The sequence below is a fragment of the Telopea speciosissima genome, chromosome 7 (genome assembly GCF_018873765.1).
Source record: "Telopea speciosissima isolate NSW1024214 ecotype Mountain lineage chromosome 7, Tspe_v1, whole genome shotgun sequence".
Taxonomy (NCBI): domain Eukaryota; kingdom Viridiplantae; phylum Streptophyta; class Magnoliopsida; order Proteales; family Proteaceae; genus Telopea; species Telopea speciosissima.
In genome coordinates, this window is record NC_057922.1 from 17,704,416 (window position 1) to 17,721,788 (window position 17,373).

At 38.6% G+C, this 17,373-nt stretch overlaps 1 protein-coding gene across 2 annotated transcripts; it reads left to right on the forward strand.

Moving 5' to 3' along the window:
• Positions 1-7,438: 7,438 nt before the first annotated feature.
• LOC122668864 (dnaJ protein homolog) lies at positions 7,439-16,157 on the forward strand. Of its 2 annotated transcripts, XM_043865419.1 has the most exons (8): positions 7,439-7,699; positions 8,936-9,104; positions 9,204-9,345; positions 9,430-9,706; positions 9,820-10,018; positions 10,173-10,516; positions 13,052-13,062; positions 16,144-16,157. In XM_043865419.1, exons 1-6 carry the CDS (start codon positions 7,550-7,552, stop codon positions 10,496-10,498), a joined length of 1,263 nt encoding a protein of 420 aa, XP_043721354.1. In that variant the 5' UTR covers positions 7,439-7,549; the 3' UTR covers positions 10,499-10,516; positions 13,052-13,062; positions 16,144-16,157. The 2 variants fall into 2 exon arrangements, with proteins under 2 accessions (XP_043721354.1, XP_043721353.1); XM_043865418.1 differs by lacking the exons at positions 13,052-13,062; positions 16,144-16,157 and having other exon boundaries at positions 7,440-7,699; positions 10,173-10,709.
• Positions 16,158-17,373: the final 1,216 nt, after the last annotated feature.

A 17,373-nucleotide genomic window follows, 5' to 3' on the forward strand; every position in this document is an offset into this window, starting at 1 on the left:
TTTTGTCAATTCTAAAAAGACTTGGGCATAAAGTGGCACCAGGGGCATTTTGGTATTTTTGCTGGCAAAACCGTAATTCATCTAACTGATATTTCTAATGAGATTCCAAGGGAATCCTTCCATCAATGGTTCCAAGCTTCTCGACGTTCAATGTCTAAACCTGACAATTTTAAAAGATTATTGCAATGCCAATTAGATCTCTGATACTAACGAGTCATTGGCAACTAGTGGGTTAGTAGACACACTAAGGGTGGAGCGGTTTCATGGAAATCAATAAAGCAAACCTATGGTACATGTTCCACCATGGAAGCCGAGAATGTGACTTAAGAGAAAGTTGGCACTGAAGTCGAATGGCTAAGAAATCTTTCGATGGTCGATGCACCGTTGTGGCCAAAGCCTATGTTATCTTGTGATTGTCAGGCTAAAATCGCTAACGAAAAAAAAAACAAACAGAGGATTTACTTATAACCCGGGTACAGAGCATTGGAATGCTCTAGTATGGTTGTTGAGGTATTTGAAAGGCATTATATATTACGGGTTTCAGTATAATGGAAACCCGACAATTTTAAAAGGGTATTGCGATGCCAATTTGATCGTAAATACTAATGAGTTTGGAGTCAGTGGCAACTAGTGAGTTTGAAGAACTAGGGGTGGAACGGTTTCTTGAAAATGAGTAAAGCAAACCTATGGTATAGGTTTCACCATGGAAGTTGAGTTTGTGGCATTAGAGAAGGTTGGTGTTGGATGACTCAAAAATTTGGTCGCCAATGTACTATTGTGGCCAAAGCATGTGTCATCTACATCAATACATTTGTGATAGTCAGGCTGCAATCACTAAGGTAAAAAAAAATAAAATTTACAACGGACAAAAAAAAGAAGTATATACATCTAAGGCATGACCTAGTGAGGATATACATGAGGGAATGACAGCTATAGATTGGTAAGGTTAGAAAAGAATCTGGCATACCTGTTTAAAAAACCTCAAGCCACCAAGGTTATTAATGAAACTTGTAAAAAATGGACATAAGGCATATAACAAACACCCTACCCATGTGATAAGAAGTCCCTGGAATTGGGTTAAAAAGATACCAACGAAGACATTGAATGACTTGTTTACCATTGTACTGCCCATTCTATTTAGATGCTAAGGTAATATTCACCTTGATGAATGAATGATGAGTTTTTACTCTTAATCAACCATATTTTCCATAAATGTATGTGTGTGTGTGTGTGTGTGTGTGTGTGTGTTGGGGGGGGGGTGTTAACCATGGTGCACATTACAAGCTGGCTTAAGTGGATGTAGAGGAGAGGGCGTCTACTGATGAGAATTTTAAAGGCAAATTCTATAAACATCTATGATATTGAAATGAGGACAAGTCTAGATAAAAGTGTCCACATATTCGAACGGGACATATCAAGGGTTGAATGCTAGGATATAGTTGGTGAGTTAGTCAACTATATCGATGAGGAAAGATTCAAGAAATCTAATTTCACTTGTACTTTGTAGCGTATCTCATCAGATTTAGTATAGATTCAAATCCAAAAGACATCCAATGATGTGTCCTACTGCTTCTAATGTGCTCATCACTCCATTTTGGTTTTATCGGTATTTATTAATATTGGTGGGGGTAATTGTTATATTTTAAGGTTTGAAAATTCAAATTACCTCTTATATTTATAGGTGATTTTGAGACATGCATCTACATTGATAAAAACATTTCTTTATAGAGATGCACCCATACATATGTAAATCTTCTAGAAACATCTATATATGTAGACATCCTCTAGGGGCATTTACACATATAAAGAGGTCTGCATACATGTATACAAAGAGATGTAAAGACATAACCATATAAAGGGGTGTACCTCTACATAAGGACATGACTTTGTAATAGAATGTGTCTCTTTACCAGACAGGGATGTCTAAAGGGTACTTGCTATTTGTAAATAAAGGATGAAACTAATTCTTCTCTACAATTTTGTTTTGTTAGCCTCTCTTTTGTTAGCTTTGCATTCTTTTTGTCCCTCTTTATTGTGAGTATTTTTTGTTGGTGAGCACAATTGTTGAGTTCCAACATGACCTAGTTGTTTGAGTGCACATCAACCAGAGGGCCTTCGAAAGGATGTTTCATCTTGGAGGCTAGGACGTGTTGCAAAGACCTTTTACACCATACAGGGCAACAACGTTCTTGAGGAGAGTAGCATTGACATGACTCAAACTTTAATTGTTCGCAATGTTGTTGCTATGTTTCCTATTACATTGGTGGTGTGACATCGGAGACCATTCATACACTTGGAGTTTTTAAATCCGATTTATAATGTAAGATTTTTTTTATTCTCTTTGATGCCTTTATTTTATGGATTCAAATCATCTACTGCCGAGCTGCCCGGCAGGATCGTACTGCCAAGACACAGTGAGGCACCTTGCAATGATCTCCTTACCCCTACCCAAATGGGGGTAAGACGGTCATTGCACACCTCACTGTGTCTTGGCAGCACGGTCTTACCGGACAACTCGACAGTAGAGGATCCAAAATGCTTATTTTACTACACCAACAACTGCAAATTAATAAAAAATAAAAAATGAATGTGTTATTTTGCATTTAAAACTCGACAAAGTGGCATGAAAATCACAGAAGGTCAAATTGGTTTTAAAACTAGTAGAGCTAATTGAGAGGATTATATTAACTTCTACTATTATAGATATGAGATGTATTTATTAAACCAAAAACCTGCTAGAGCCAACCTAACCTACGATCTAAGACTAGATATCCTAAGCTTAACTATGTACCTACATAATATTGCTTGGGTTCAAAATGGGCTAAGCTTAGCTTACACTCTTAGACGTAGATTGGGCTTGGCTCAACCATCTAGCCCACCCAGCCTAATGCCCATCTCTAGTTTTTATTATTTATAGAGAAAATTACTTGGACACCCCCTGTACTATGGCTATTTTGCTTAGTCTTCCTAACGTTTGAAACAATTACTTGAACACCCCCTACAGTATACCATTTCTTTCAAGTAGGTCAAGTCCGTTAGTTTAGTGAGGATGTCATCGGTTAAATTTTTTGTAATGCTTAAACTACCCTTAAAGGGCAGTGAAGTGACCCTTTTACCCTCTTCCTACAACCCACCGATTTCATATTCAAACCCTAACAGATTTAAGAAAAAAAATCTTTTTTCTTAAACAAATTTCAAATCAAAATAACCCAAAACCCTTAATTGATTTCAGATTCAAACCCTAATAAATCTCTTTCATGGCCGATTCAGGTACAAAAAATAAATAAATAAATCTGAGATGCCGTTGCACTGTTGCCCAGAAAACAATCAGCAAACTTTGGACATCTTCTTCTTCCTTTATTTTTTATTGTTAAGGGCTGAAAAAAATGTTTAAACAATACATTGACTGCCGGTTCTGGAAGCAGCAGCCATGGCTGCCTTTTTTTTTTTTTTTTTCATGTGCATACATATATTTTCTGTTTTCTGTTGGATATTCGAAGACCCAGATCTCAGCCATCATACAGCCAATAGGACTGAGACTTGGAGGGTTGTTCTTGCCCCATTCAAGAAGCACTCGACCTGCCTTTGAAGACCTATTGAACACAGATCTATCAGATCTGGAATTTTCTCATGGGATTCATATCGGCTCACTGGTTTTAGGATTGTCTCTGCTGCAATCTCAAAGTGCAACTTCTCTGCAAGTATTCTTTTGATCAAGCCCATATTCGAAGAATTATTCTTTCTCTAGAGAGCTCCACTCGATCCAGGTTAAAGGTCTATTTGGCGAGCTGGTTTAAGCCTTAGTTTAAACCTTCTAATTTTGATTCTCTTCCTATTTCGGTGGACTGTTAATCAATCTCTCTGCTGGTTCTTTGGATCTACTATTTTACGTAATCTTTTGGGGTTTGGCAAAGAGAGTGAGAGAAAGATTTTGCCGTCGTCGTGACGAAAACAATGGTTCGATTTTTTTTTTAATGGTCGACGGTAGGATATTCTGGGTTGTTTGCAATAAAAAGAAGAAGAGTAATTTGGTAATTTATCCACTGTTTTCTTTTGAATAGGTGATAAGGGTAGAAGACGGGTAATTTGGTCATTTATCCACTATTTTCTTTTGAATAGGTGATAAGGGTAAAATGGACATTTCCAATTAAACACTAACAGCAAACTAACACCGTAAGGTTTCGGGGGGTGTCAAGTAATTGTTTCAAACGTTGGTAATCAATCGTAAGCAAAATGGTCATAGTACAGGGGGTGTCCAAGTAATTTTCCCTTATTTATATGTACCATTTTAGAAAATGATGCATCTTGTTGCTACTAAGTGGGTGAACAAAGGAGATGTAACCTTATCCATGACATTGTCCGAATAGCAATATCTTTTCGTGTTTGTTCTTTCCCTTGTATTTCCAGGATTAACATTGGTATTACTGATAGTCTGGCCAGGAAGGCCCTATCAATCTCGTGTAAAATAGAATGACCAAAAACCACTCTTTGGCTTCAAAGTTTTGTGTTCAAGATGCCTTAGGTTGTTCACGAGATCTCTCTCAATGAATAATTTAATTACAAAAAAAGAAAAGAATTGTAACTTGTAACCTTACTTTTTTGCACCTTTTCTCATTCCCAAAAATTATTTAATATAGCATATAATGTTGGGGTAACCTTATCATTTCATATATAAACTCCATAAAATACTGCATTAAATGAATTTCAACTTTTTGAAAAATTCCTGCATTAACTATTGCAGTACATAACTTTTGTAAAATAAGATAAGGGGCAAAAAGTAGGGTTATAATCTTGTGAAACCAACCTTGGTTACAACAAAATTTTCCCTTTAGGAAATAATTGCAAGTATGGGTCTTGATTTTTTTTATTTCATATTTAAAGACATAATATTGAAAAATGATCTCAATATCAAATATGATAGTTTTAGTGACCAAAATATACACATCTTTCAAATATGGATGAAAATAGACAATATCGAAAACCATAACTGGAAATGTGCAATAGAGAAAGTCATTTTTTTGGGTGTGGGGAGAGGGGGAGGGGGTGGAGACTGCCCTAATCTAAAAGATCTATTTTCGGTAATTTAACAGTACACACCAATCACGAGGTTTGATATAGGATGGGCAAAAGAATCTTTTCAAAAGGGGAAGAGAGAGGGTAACACATGCTGGAGATCTGATGAAAGGGATGGTTTCATACTATGCCGCGCAATTTAGGGCCAATGGAAGGAGAGGGTTTCAAACCGTACAATAGGGGGCTTTAAAGAAGAGAGGAATGTGGGAGTCCCATGGATTATATACCATTTAGCAAAATGATGACGGAGGAAATCAACCCTATAACTCATCCTAGATAGACCTTGGGCCTTGATTCCCCAACCCTAGCCCAGTATGAGGGTTGGAAAGCGAAGTCCAAGCCCAAAAGATTTTCAGACTGATTTTGGGCAAGGTTGGACTTTTTCGGGCCAAGCTTGAACTCTTAGATAACAAGGAGTAATATGATGGGTTATATATTTTCATTTTCATATTTACGTTTTGTAATAAATCGATGTAATATATTGTAGGACTATTCACCAAAAAAATATATATTGGAGGACTAAGTTTTCCTCTACCTATGGACGATGCTCACCCACCATCCTAGGGTTCACAAACCCCTCATAGGGTTTTAGTATGTTTCAAAATATCCTTTCGATACCCTCTCCCGCCCTGCAATTCCTATTCACCGTGGGAAGAGGGAAACTCAATCCTATATTGTATGTATTGAGCTGCTTTAGCTATCCATTAGGAAATTTGTCGTAACAATCAAGACAATACAATATCTTCCTACAATACAATCATTTGGTCAAATTCAATGGTTGAAGAGTTTCTCTCTTCATCATGGGTGAAGAAAAATTGATTGTGTGAAGAGAGAATTGGATCCAATACACATTTAAATACAATAATAATCCAATAATGTAGGGTTTGCGAGGTCCTAAAACATCTCTCTATTGGACGAAGTGGACAATAGCCTCTCCTATGGTGTGATACCTTTTCTTGCCCATCCAAAAACCGTGATCAGACATTCCTCTTCATCGTGGTTTAAAAAAACTCAGTCCATAATTCTAATATTGATTACAAAAGGTTTTTTTCCACTGATTTCCCCTTATTCGTTTTTGGTAGACTTTGACTTCCCTTTAGTCACAACTAAACATAAAGGCAGATCCAAAGATGGGAGAGGTGTCAATTTAGGATCAGAATTGAACCACCCAATAGCTTATTGAGACGGATCTGGTCCTAGTGATATACTATTGGTCTGGACCGATTCTGGTACGGGTCTCCCAACGGTTCTAGAACCGATAACTCATTAAGGACCCGGTAGCATCAGAACTGTTGGAACCGGATGATATGTAAACAAATTGAATGGCAAATTAGATCTCTAAAACCCTAAAAGGCTTTAAACCCTAACCTATTAATAATATTACATTGTTTGGGACTTTTAACTCTCGCTCTTTTGTTGCTCTTTAAATCATAAGTATATGAGTTGAGTTTAAAATGAAAATTATGAACTCTTAAAATTGTCTATTTACTTATATATGCATCAATGTCTTTATTTTGAATTCTACAAAACTATATCTATGAATGATGAAACTCCCGTTTTCTTAGAGAAACTCTCATTGCCCTTGTGTTGGGCTCAATAATGTTTGGAAATGATTAAAAATCGGAACCAGACCACCCATTAGTTAACGGTCTTGGATCTCAAATTTGGATTCGGTACGCTTATTAATCCAATTTTGATCTTGGCACCTTAGAGCCGAAACCGCTAAGAATCCGGACCGATAACCCAGAACCGGATACTAAGGTCAATGATTTTTAGTTCACGATATTGGGACAGAAATTGATCATAGAAATTGATCATAGTGGATACCGATATGGCACAACCGACACCGATTCCTTAACCTGATTTTCCCAGGAAAGAGGAACGGTTGAAATTTTGACTCTAGAAGGTAAAGTTGAGGTCGTCGATAAAGCATCCAACGGGGAAGGTTCCTTCCGTCCAAACATCGAAAAGTCGAGAGGATTCCAGACTCTTCTTATTTTCTTTTCTGGTAGTGCTGTCAGCGGTGAAACTTTCCCAAAGATTCGCTAATAATCATCCTGTGAGCGGTGAAACTTCCCAAGATTCTCTAATAACCAATCCCCACCGTCCAGTTCAAGGACAATAATAATAAGGATACGCATGTATAAATAAATAAATTCCCATTAACCAACTACTCTTTGCTTTTTCTTTCTCTCATTCCTTATATTCTTTCCTCAAAGCGAACTCTCGCTCTCGCTAGGGTTTTGTGTTTCTTTGATAAGACCTCGGCCCTGCCAGGGTGGTGTTCTTCGTATTCCCAAGGAGCTAAAATTTGCAGTTTTGGCTTAAGAGTTTAATCGATTTTGTGTTTCGGTTTGTGAATTCTTGTTCAATTTCAGTTGACTTCTGTTCTTCTCGGTTGGAAGATCGAGAGAGAGAGGTTGAAATTGAAGATTGAGTTTTGAAGGTTTCTGAGGCTCTGTAATCTTGAGCAAACATGTTTGGAAGGGCGCCCAAGAAAAGCGATAACACTAAGTACTATGAGATCCTGGGTGTCTCGAAAGATGCTTCGCAGGAAGATCTGAAGAAAGCTTACAAGAAGGCAGCCATCAAGAATCATCCAGACAAGGGTGGAGACCCTGAGAAGGTACTATAGTGCTTCATCGCTTTAGTTAGTTTAGTCTCGTATATTTTCTTCTTGTAATTCTTTCTGTTTCCTCTCTTTTAGTAGTTGCGCTAGAGCCACTTATGTTTCACTTGTTTGATTTCTTTCCTTATTCGAATATTGTTACCTTCTATGTGATATTTATTCGCTTGAATTCTCTCCCCTTTTTGGTTCTTGTTCCTTTCGAGGACATGCGGGTTTTTCTTCCCTATTGTTAGTTCTCCTTGTTTACAATGTATTATGGAATGTGTCATTGAACCTCCACCTTTGGCACATTCCATAATACAGTGTGAATCTTTTACCTAAAAAAACTACACCTTTCTCTGTGTCATTGTTTTAGTTGATTAGAAAGTATGGTCGTACTGTTTGCAAGGTTGTGTAATTTCAGCATAAATTGTTTCATTCGCTTTTTTCAAGAATTGTTTTATTTTACACTGCGGCAACTTTGTGTTGGGTTAGAGTTGTTTCTGCTAGAAGTTTAGTCCCACGTCGGCTTACAGCCCCCTTCTACACATGGAAATCCCTCAACCTACCAGTTCGAAATTTTGGGATGGAAACTTTACGTTGTTTCACCGTGTTGGGAGTTTAGTCCCAACTAACTAGCCTACAACTACACCTTGGAGTCCTTACATCTAACAGTTCAAACTTTTGATATGGAAACTTTACAGTTTCTCGTCACTGCCAATACTCGGAGTTCTCTAGCTGTTGAATCAATTTGGTCTGACCTTAAAATTATATTGATTTGTAAAATGCGTGAGATGGAGCTTTATAGGCTTTGCAATTGATATAAATGATTATGGTCTCACAGGCATCCATTGGTTGGATGGTTAGGATCTCCGGAAAATTTAGCAGTGATTTGAATTGGACAGTGTTGGTTTGATTCAAGTGCACTCCTTGAACGGTTAGGATCTCTGGAAAATTTAGCAGTGATTTGAATGAGACAATGTTGGTTTGATTTAGGTGCTGCTATAGGTGGGGATGCAAAGCGGCATCACCTTGTATGCTATGCGTATGGATGACATGTTCACTTGGCAATGAACAATGGATTCTATAGTTCCTTCTCTTGTGGTGTCATAGTTGGAAAATGTCTTAGGTGTCTATTATTCTTTGGCAATAATATTGTTTAATGAGCTGTTTTGCCTAATGAATCAATGTATTTTAACTTGTGACTACAACTGAATTATAATTTGAAATTTTGGATTTTTTCTATGGTTGCAGTTCAAGGAGTTGGCCCAAGCTTATGAGGTTTTGAGTGATCCTGAAAAGCGTGAAATCTATGATCAATATGGAGAGGATGCGCTCAAGGAAGGAATGGGTGGAGGAGCCAGTGGCCATGACCCGTTTGACATATTCCAGTCATTCTTTGGTGGTGGCAACCCGTTTGGAGGTAATTGTCTGTAATCAATCTATGGTTCCCAAATTCTGTTGCTTCGTTCTTAATTATATGAGTTTTTTGAAACTTGGCCTCCGAACTGCTTGTGACCAGGTGGTGGAAGCAGCAGAGGCCGAAGACAGAGAAGGGGAGAGGATGTTATCCATCCCCTCAAAGTCTCTTTGGAGGATCTGTACAGTGGGACATCAAAGAAGCTTTCCCTCTCTAGGAATGTGATCTGCTCCAAGTGTAAGGGGTGAGTATTGGTGCACTTGCGAGCATTATCATAAGTTCCAATATCGAATTGACTGATATGTTCTTTTTATTTGATGAATTCCAGTAAAGGATCGAAATCTGGTGCCTCCATGACATGTTCTGGCTGTCAAGGATCTGGTATGAAGGTGTCAATCAGACAGCTTGGTCCCTCTATGATCCAGCAGATGCAGCATCCTTGTAATGAGTGCAAGGGAACTGGGGAGACCATCAATGATAAGGACCGGTGCCCCCAGTGTAAAGGTGAGAAGGTTTTACAGGAGAAGAAGGTGCTAGATGTTGTTGTTGAGAAGGGAATGCAAAATGGACAGAAGATTACTTTCCCAGGGGAAGCTGATGAAGCGGTACTGAAACATGCTCTTTTCTCTTCCATTTCGCATTGTTGGTGGCATATGTGACGTTATTTTGAAATTTAGTGCGTTAATATTATGGTCTTTGGCTTGGCAATATTGTGCAGCCTGACACCATCACAGGAGACATAGTCTTTGTTCTACAGCAGAAGGAGCATCCCAAGTTCAAGAGAAAGGGGGATGATCTCTTCTATGAGCACACGTTGTCCCTCACTGAAGCTCTTTGCGGGTTCCACTTTATATTGACTCACTTGGATGGTAGGCAGCTCCTCATAAAAACTAACCCTGGAGAAGTTGTCAAACCAGGTAAGGCATTTAATTTAAATTCCATAGGAATCATGGAACCCCTTAATGTTGCCCCTTTTATTTTGAACTTAACTGTTGATTCATGCTGGTTAACTTGCTTATTTTCGATTTTTTTTTATTTTTTTATTTTTGGGTGGGGGTTGGATTTGAACAGATCAATTCAAGGCAATCAATGATGAGGGTATGCCAATGTATCAGAGGCCTTTTATGAGGGGCAAACTATACATCCACTTTACTGTGGAGTTCCCTGATTCCCTGACACCAGAACAGTGCAAGGCACTGGAGGCTGTGCTCCCACCAAGGACGTCAACACAGCTGACAGACATGGAGCTGGATGAGTGCGAGGAGACTACATTGCATGATGTCAACATTGAGGAGGAGATGCGGAGGAAGCAGTCACAGGCGCAAGAGGCCTATGAAGAAGACGATGATTTACATGGTGGTGGTGGTGCACAGAGGGTCCAGTGTGCTCAGCAGTGATCGAAATATTGCAATGTTTGAGTGGTTGAGATAAAAGGTGGTCGTATTGGAGGAAGAAGGTAGAAACCAGGCAAGAACTATTAAAGGGAAGGTGACTACCAAATTAAACCAATTGTTGGAAAGCTTTCAGATCCAGAAGATGGGTCTTAGTGTATTACATAAATGAACAAGATGATGGTGATAATCTAGGCCAGATTTTGTATTCTGAACTATATTTTAGCTTCTGTTGCCATTGTTTCCTAAATTTATCGCCATTTACTGAACTTTCGTCCTTCTAACTGTTGTGAAGTATATAATATCTATCGTTCATTTTGTTTAACTTATGTTATGAGTGTTCGAAATTTGCCTTTTGTATGGCTCTAGCTTTTGACCTGCGCCGTGCCTTGATCAAGCCCTTTATGCTATCAGGGTAGTCAGTAGTCACCCGAAAAAGGGGGAGGGGGTGGGGGTGAAGAGTATGAGGGTATGTCACTGCACCAGAAAGAGGGATAAATTTGGATCATTATGAGGGTATGTCACTGCACCTAAAAATCGGTTCTGGTTGAAAGATTATTTTACATAAAAATATGCGATTGGTTCATTCTTGAATATTTCTTAAATTATTAATAATTTTAATTAAAATTTTGGGAAAGGATTAGGTATACTGCTAGCGGTAAGATAAATGAAAATAGAGGGTGTTAATTAACGTTAGTCGCCTCTGGGTCACCTTTTTTCTGGGTCCCTTTTTCTGTAAAAATTGTAGATCCTTATGATTTACATATATATATAACATACTAAAAGTTCAAGGTTAAATTTCAAAAGCCAAAGTTAAAAATTCACTTCGAATGTTTGTTAGAATGCCAGACTTTGCTTATGGGTGCTTTTGATCTCTCTAATTATTTTTTCGGACGATTGGCTTTCTAGATGTGATTTACACTAAAAAACAACAGTTCCTTTCAAATTTATTTCGGTTTGGTTTTGTAGATTTTGAGAAATGAAGACTAAGTTTCTGAGGTCGTGAGAGGATGAAATTTAGTCACAAGACACAACAGTTTCAATGCCTTAGATCTCATCCATTGGACATTAACAAGTCAATCGGCTTTGGTAGATGTAATTTACAGTCAAAGACAATGTTGCACCCATACTTTAAAATGATTTGGTTGCAGATCCTTCGAGTCTGGAGATATCAATGCTTGGAGCACTTTAGGTCGGAATAGGTTGAAATAAGGTTTTTGGCAGATTTGAAGGGGGTTCATATAGAGGATTGACCAATCCGATCGATCCACAGCAGTGCATTCTGAGGCGATGGGAATCAAGATTTTGGTTGTGGTTAATTTCAATTAAGATCAACCAATTTGGTCGATCCAATCCCGATTCTTTAATCCATATTAGGAACATTATGCGTCTCCTATGCCTAGTGGATTATTAATGCGGTCGAATTGTATCATGCCAATAGTGATTGCAGGTCAAGGGGGTTATTGTTTATTTGTTAAATCTTCTCTGGTTATCTTGCATACGATTGTTGAACGGTTTTTCTGTGCTGTTAAAGTTTGTACTCCTGAGGCGGGACCCATTTGGTCCCCCCCCCCCCCCCCCACCACCCTCATCTATGTTTGGGCTTTGGCCAACACTTGGCTATTGGTTACTTCAGCTGGATGGACCATTTTGTGTGATTGGGGATTTTAATGAGGTACTGGATCAGTTTGAGAACTTGGGTGGGAATGCTTTTAACCCTACCCCTTCGACTCGTTTATTGGCTGCTCTGATTCGGTCCCATAACCTTGAAGAGATTAAAATATGTGGTTCACCTTTTACCTAGTCCAATCGCTGCAGGCCCCCCAAATTAATAAAAGAATGTTTAGATAAAGCCTTTTGCTCTCCATCATGGTTCCACTGTTTTCCCTTATCATCTCTTAAGGATCCCTCTTTATGCTCGGACCATAACCCCATCACCTTCAATACCTCACCCTCTCTATACTCCTTTAAGAAAGTTTTCCACTTCCAATTGGCTTGGACCTATCACCCTGACTTTCAACATTTTTTGGAAGAGTTCTGGATGGCCCAATCCCCCGGGGCCCCCGACCCCTTCCAGTGTCGTTTGACTTCTTTCTCAAATCTGTTGCGCAGATGGAATCACAATGTTTTTGGCCACATCGACCTCCTTAAACAGAAAATTATATCTGAATGTGGCTTTCTGGAGAAGCAGGTTCCTTTTTGTAAGGATGACTTCTTGATGAGCTCTAAAAAGTTAAAATGGGTTCTGGAGGCTGAAGAGGCTTTTTGGCTTCAGAAGTCAAGACATGAGTATATCTGCTCTGGTGATCGAAATACCAAATTCTTTCATTGTAAGCCCAAAACCAATTTGCAAAGACAGAAAGTGGGTTACCTTGTTTTGGATAATGGTGACAAACTCTCCAATACCAAAGATATTGCCTTTGCTTTTGTGGACCATTTTAAATCTGTGTTTACTACTTCCTCCCCTTTAGATTCTACATTCATACAATGCCTTTTTCCCTCTTGTGCTGATATTCCGACGGATGGCTCTCTCTGCACCCCCCCCCCCCACTTTGCAGGAGTTACACAATGTGATTTTCTCTCTTGGTCCTCTCAAGGTGCCTGGAGTTGATGGTTTCCAGGCCTATTTTTACCAGAAATTTTGGGATCAGATTCATACACCTCTCTTCTCTTTTGTCCAACACTGCTTCTCCTCCCTCTCTATCCCGGCTTCTATTAACCATACTCTCTTATGTCTCATACCTAAGTCCTCCTCTGCCTCTGCGGTTACTGATTTTAGGCCTATTAGTCTTTGTACTGTTCTGTATAAGATTCTCGTTAAGATTATTGCTAACCGATTGAAACCTTTCCTTCCCTCTATAATTTCTACCTTTCAAGGGGCTTTTGTTGCCAGTCGCCAGATTTCTGATAATATTATTTTCTCCCATGAGATTTTTCACTTCTTAAATCACAAGAAAGGTAAGCTGGGATGGGTGGCAATTAAGATTGATATGTCTAAAGCCTATGATCGAATGGAGTGGTCCTTTGTTACTTCTTACTTAATTTCTTGGGCTTTGACTAGCATTGGTGTTCTTTTGTTGGGCATCTGCTCTCTTCCCCGACCTTTTCTGTCAAACTGGAGGGTACCCCTTTTGGATTTTTCAAAGGTTCTAGGGGCATGCTCCAAGGGTGCCCTTTAAGTCCTTATTTGTTCATCATTGGGATGGAGGCTTTATCCCGCCTTATTGCTGCCTATCGGGAGCTTAATTTGTTTAAAGGCATAACTGTTGCCAGAGGGGCACCTGAGAGTACTCACTTACTGTTTGCTGATGACATTTTTCTATTTTGCAGAGCTACTTCGGAGGATTTGCTTACTATCAAAGCTATCCTTGACCTTTTTTCTGACCTCTCTGGCCAAGAAATTAATTTAGAAAAGAGTGGTATGCACTTTATTGCCAATGTTCCTTTGGCTGATAGAACCCGATTGTGCAGGATCCTTGGGATCTCTGAAATAAAGCAGGGTTCTTCTTATCTGGGAACCAAACTATTTTCTCATAGGTCTAAGGTCAAACAGCTTGGCCCTTTGGTACAACGTATTAAACTTAGATTGTGTTCTTGGAAATGTAACCTTTTATCTTTTGCAGGTCGATCTGTGTTAATTAAATCTGTTTTAAGTTCTCTTCCGGCTTACCTTATGAGTTGCTTTTACTTTCCCTCTTCTGTTTGTAGGCAAATTGACTCTGTTAGTTATAACTTTTGGTGTGGTGATAATGACTCTTGTAGGAAAACTAGTTTGATTTCTTGGAAAACTATGTGCACTCCATGTCATAAGGGGGGTCTGGGTTTACGGTCGGCCAGAATGCACAACCAGTCCCTGCTGCTTAAATTGGGTTGGGTACTCCTTTCTGAACCCCAGTCGATATGGGCTAAAGTTTTGAAGGCTAAGTACTATCCCAAGACTTCTCTCTTTGATCCCTATATTCTGTGAAAGAGGGGATCTTGGTGCTAGAATAGCATTGTTAAGATTATTAAGCCTCTAATCTGTTAGTTTTTGAAGTATTGGGAATGGCAAGGATCCCTATTTTTGGACTGACCCTTGGATTCCTTCCATCCCCTCCTTTACCATTAAACCTGGTTTCTCTCAGAGGATGTGCCCTGAGAGATATGATTTGTTTTTATCAAAAATCTGTTGGAAGGAGCCCCTTCTACTTAATACTGTTCCTTCACTCTTATGTCATATCTTGCATATCAATTGTTTTGACTCGGCTGATTCCTGGTGGTGCACTTTAACTCAAGATGGCTGATTTAAGACTAAGGTTGCTGCTTCTTTTTTTTGTAACTCTGTAACTGATTTTGCTTCTATCACATGGTGGAAATTTTTTTGGAAACTTAAAATTCATCCTAAGTTAAAATTTTTTTTCTGGCGTGTATTACATGCAGGGATTCCGGTTAAGGATTATATTTCGAATTGGATTCAGATCGATCCCACTTGTGCTCTCTGTGGCACTTGTCATGAGACCCTCTGACATATTTTCCTCTCTTGTGAATGGGTTAAGCACATCTGGGTAGCTGGTCCTTTGGGGTTTAGGACTGAACTCATTACCTCCCCCTCTATTAAGCATTTCTGTACTTCCCTGTTGCTTGGCAGGCAGCTTGATAAGCCCTCTCTTCATTGGTTCTTTTTTGTTTTTATTGTTACGTGTTATTTCATTTGGCATGCTCGGAACTGTTCTGTATTTCGGTCTGGTAATCCTAATCCTTGGTTGACTTTGCAGAAGATCAACCACTGGCTCTGGGACATGAACATTTATCCCCCCACCCTTTTTAATATGAATTCTGTTTCTCCTGTTTCGGTGGATACTAACTGTCTTTCTGTTGATCCTTGTTTGGATTTACTTATTTTAGATTTCCTTGTTTTGTTATGCGCAGGGTTCGAGTCCAAAGATCTAGGTAAACCTGGATGGGCTTTTGATTTTTTGATACAAGGGAAAATTCGTTTTCTCACCGCTAGACGTTGTAAAAATTGTCATTTTTTGGAACCTGAGTTGATTGCCATTCTTAATGGCCTTGAAACTGCTGCTGTGAGAGGTTTGCAGTTGAAAGAATGCTCTAATTGCATGCTACCTAGACTTCTTCCAACTCCATCCCTTTCTCCTTGGCCTTATAAAGTATTGCCCTATTTTTTGAAGATATTGGATCCAACGTGTGGTGTTACTTTTAAAGAATTGACTAACCCTTCTGTTGTTTCTTTTTTTAAATCTTGTGCTGATATGGCATCCCCCAACCCTTTGTGCATGGATTGTAGAGTTTCCACCCCTTAGTTCAATGAAAGTCCTTTTTTCATAAAAAATAAATAGTGATTGTAGGTCCCAGTAGGTCTCGGGTTTGAGCCTCGCGTCACACATTCTTATCACACAAGCCAATAAGTAGTCCTCTCCATCCCTCCTCTAGTCAGCCCTCGATGGAATAGCACCAACCACCCCTCCCCCAAAAAACCTACAAGGCGCAACGACTTTTAACTTTTAAGCCATGAGGCCCTCGAGGCTATCCCCTCCACTTTCTTCTCCTTAGGACGTGAGAGGACAGCCTATTGAGTTGGAACCCATATTTAGAGATGGAAGACCCGGATGGATTTAATAAAGAGCACGAGATAACAATGAAAGGAGAGAGAGTGACCAATTGGAGTCAATGCCACCGATGTGGGGATCGTTCTCCCTTAGATATAGATTTTAAATTCTCTGAAAATTTTAGCATAACTTATTCAAAATGAAAATGCAATATCAGGAGGAGAAAGCCTATTATTTTCACTCGGTGCAATTAGTTGCAGAATTTTCTCTCTATAAAAAAAAAAAAAAAAAAAAAAGCATAGCAATGAGTAGTCTCACACTCTCACCTGGTGTGGATTGTGGCGTGAAGAGAAAGGGTGCCAATTTCTTTTAAAAAAATTTGGTTTTGATTCGATTCAAGATATAAAATTCACAAATCAAAACCGAATAATTTTCATAACCTTGAACCATAATCAATTGAATCAGTGTTGGTTTTATCCAATTCATATTGGTTTTTTATATTCAATTTCATTCGGTACATATATGGTCTAGGTAATTCTGTTAAGTGGAATGATATACTGAAACAAATAAAGTTAGGCAGCAAAGTACAAGTTTACAATCTCACGAAGATAAAACCCCCTTGGATTTACTTAATGCTATTAGTTGGTGTCGATATTGATACCATTATATAGTCGCCATACTGGCCTGATTCTAGATCGAACCAACATTTTTTTTTTTCTTAAAAGAAAAAACATATCTTTACTGTATTGGCCAATCTGTATCGATCACGGCCAATACCGATATGATTAGGCTGATATAGCCTATCAGATACAGATTCCCAATACTGTAACAGCCCCACAATGTCAAATCTAATACCTGTCAACCCTTTTTAACATAACTCAATAAAGAAATGCATAATAGTAATCTCCTATAACTAAACAAAGGTACATGATTGTTAGGTTTAAGATGATATAAGATAACTTTATACAAGTTACATTTCATTCAATTTGGTTTAGTTCAAACTGATGGATGATTTTTAATCTAAAATCGAAATTGAATCGAATAAAATGAAATTTAACTTTACAAAATAAAAATAAAAAAGTTATTTTTTTATTGGATTCAGTTCGGTTTTGTACAACCGATTTCAAATTGATTTCAATTCCGATTTTTGCTTGTAGTTCTACATTGGCATTCTTTGTGAAGAGTGGGTACTAGGGTAGTTCTTATTAGGTTTCGTTCAATCTTAAAACAGAATTAACCTTTGCCAATCCATAAAGTTATTTTAAACCCCGTCTTTGTTACAACAGGTGGAGTGCCGCCCTTTCTTACCAAAGGTCTTCTTTAAAGCTACCTACT

Coding starts and splice junctions, on each gene's coding strand:
- LOC122668864 (XM_043865419.1), top strand. CDS start 7,550: ATGTTTGGAAGGGCGCCCAAGAAAAGCGATAACACTAAGTACTATGAG. Junction 9,105..9,203: donor TGGTGGCAACCCGTTTGGAG/GTAATTGTCTGT, acceptor GCTTGTGACCAG/GTGGTGGAAGCAGCAGAGGC. Junction 9,346..9,429: donor ATCTGCTCCAAGTGTAAGGG/GTGAGTATTGGT, acceptor GATGAATTCCAG/TAAAGGATCGAAATCTGGTG.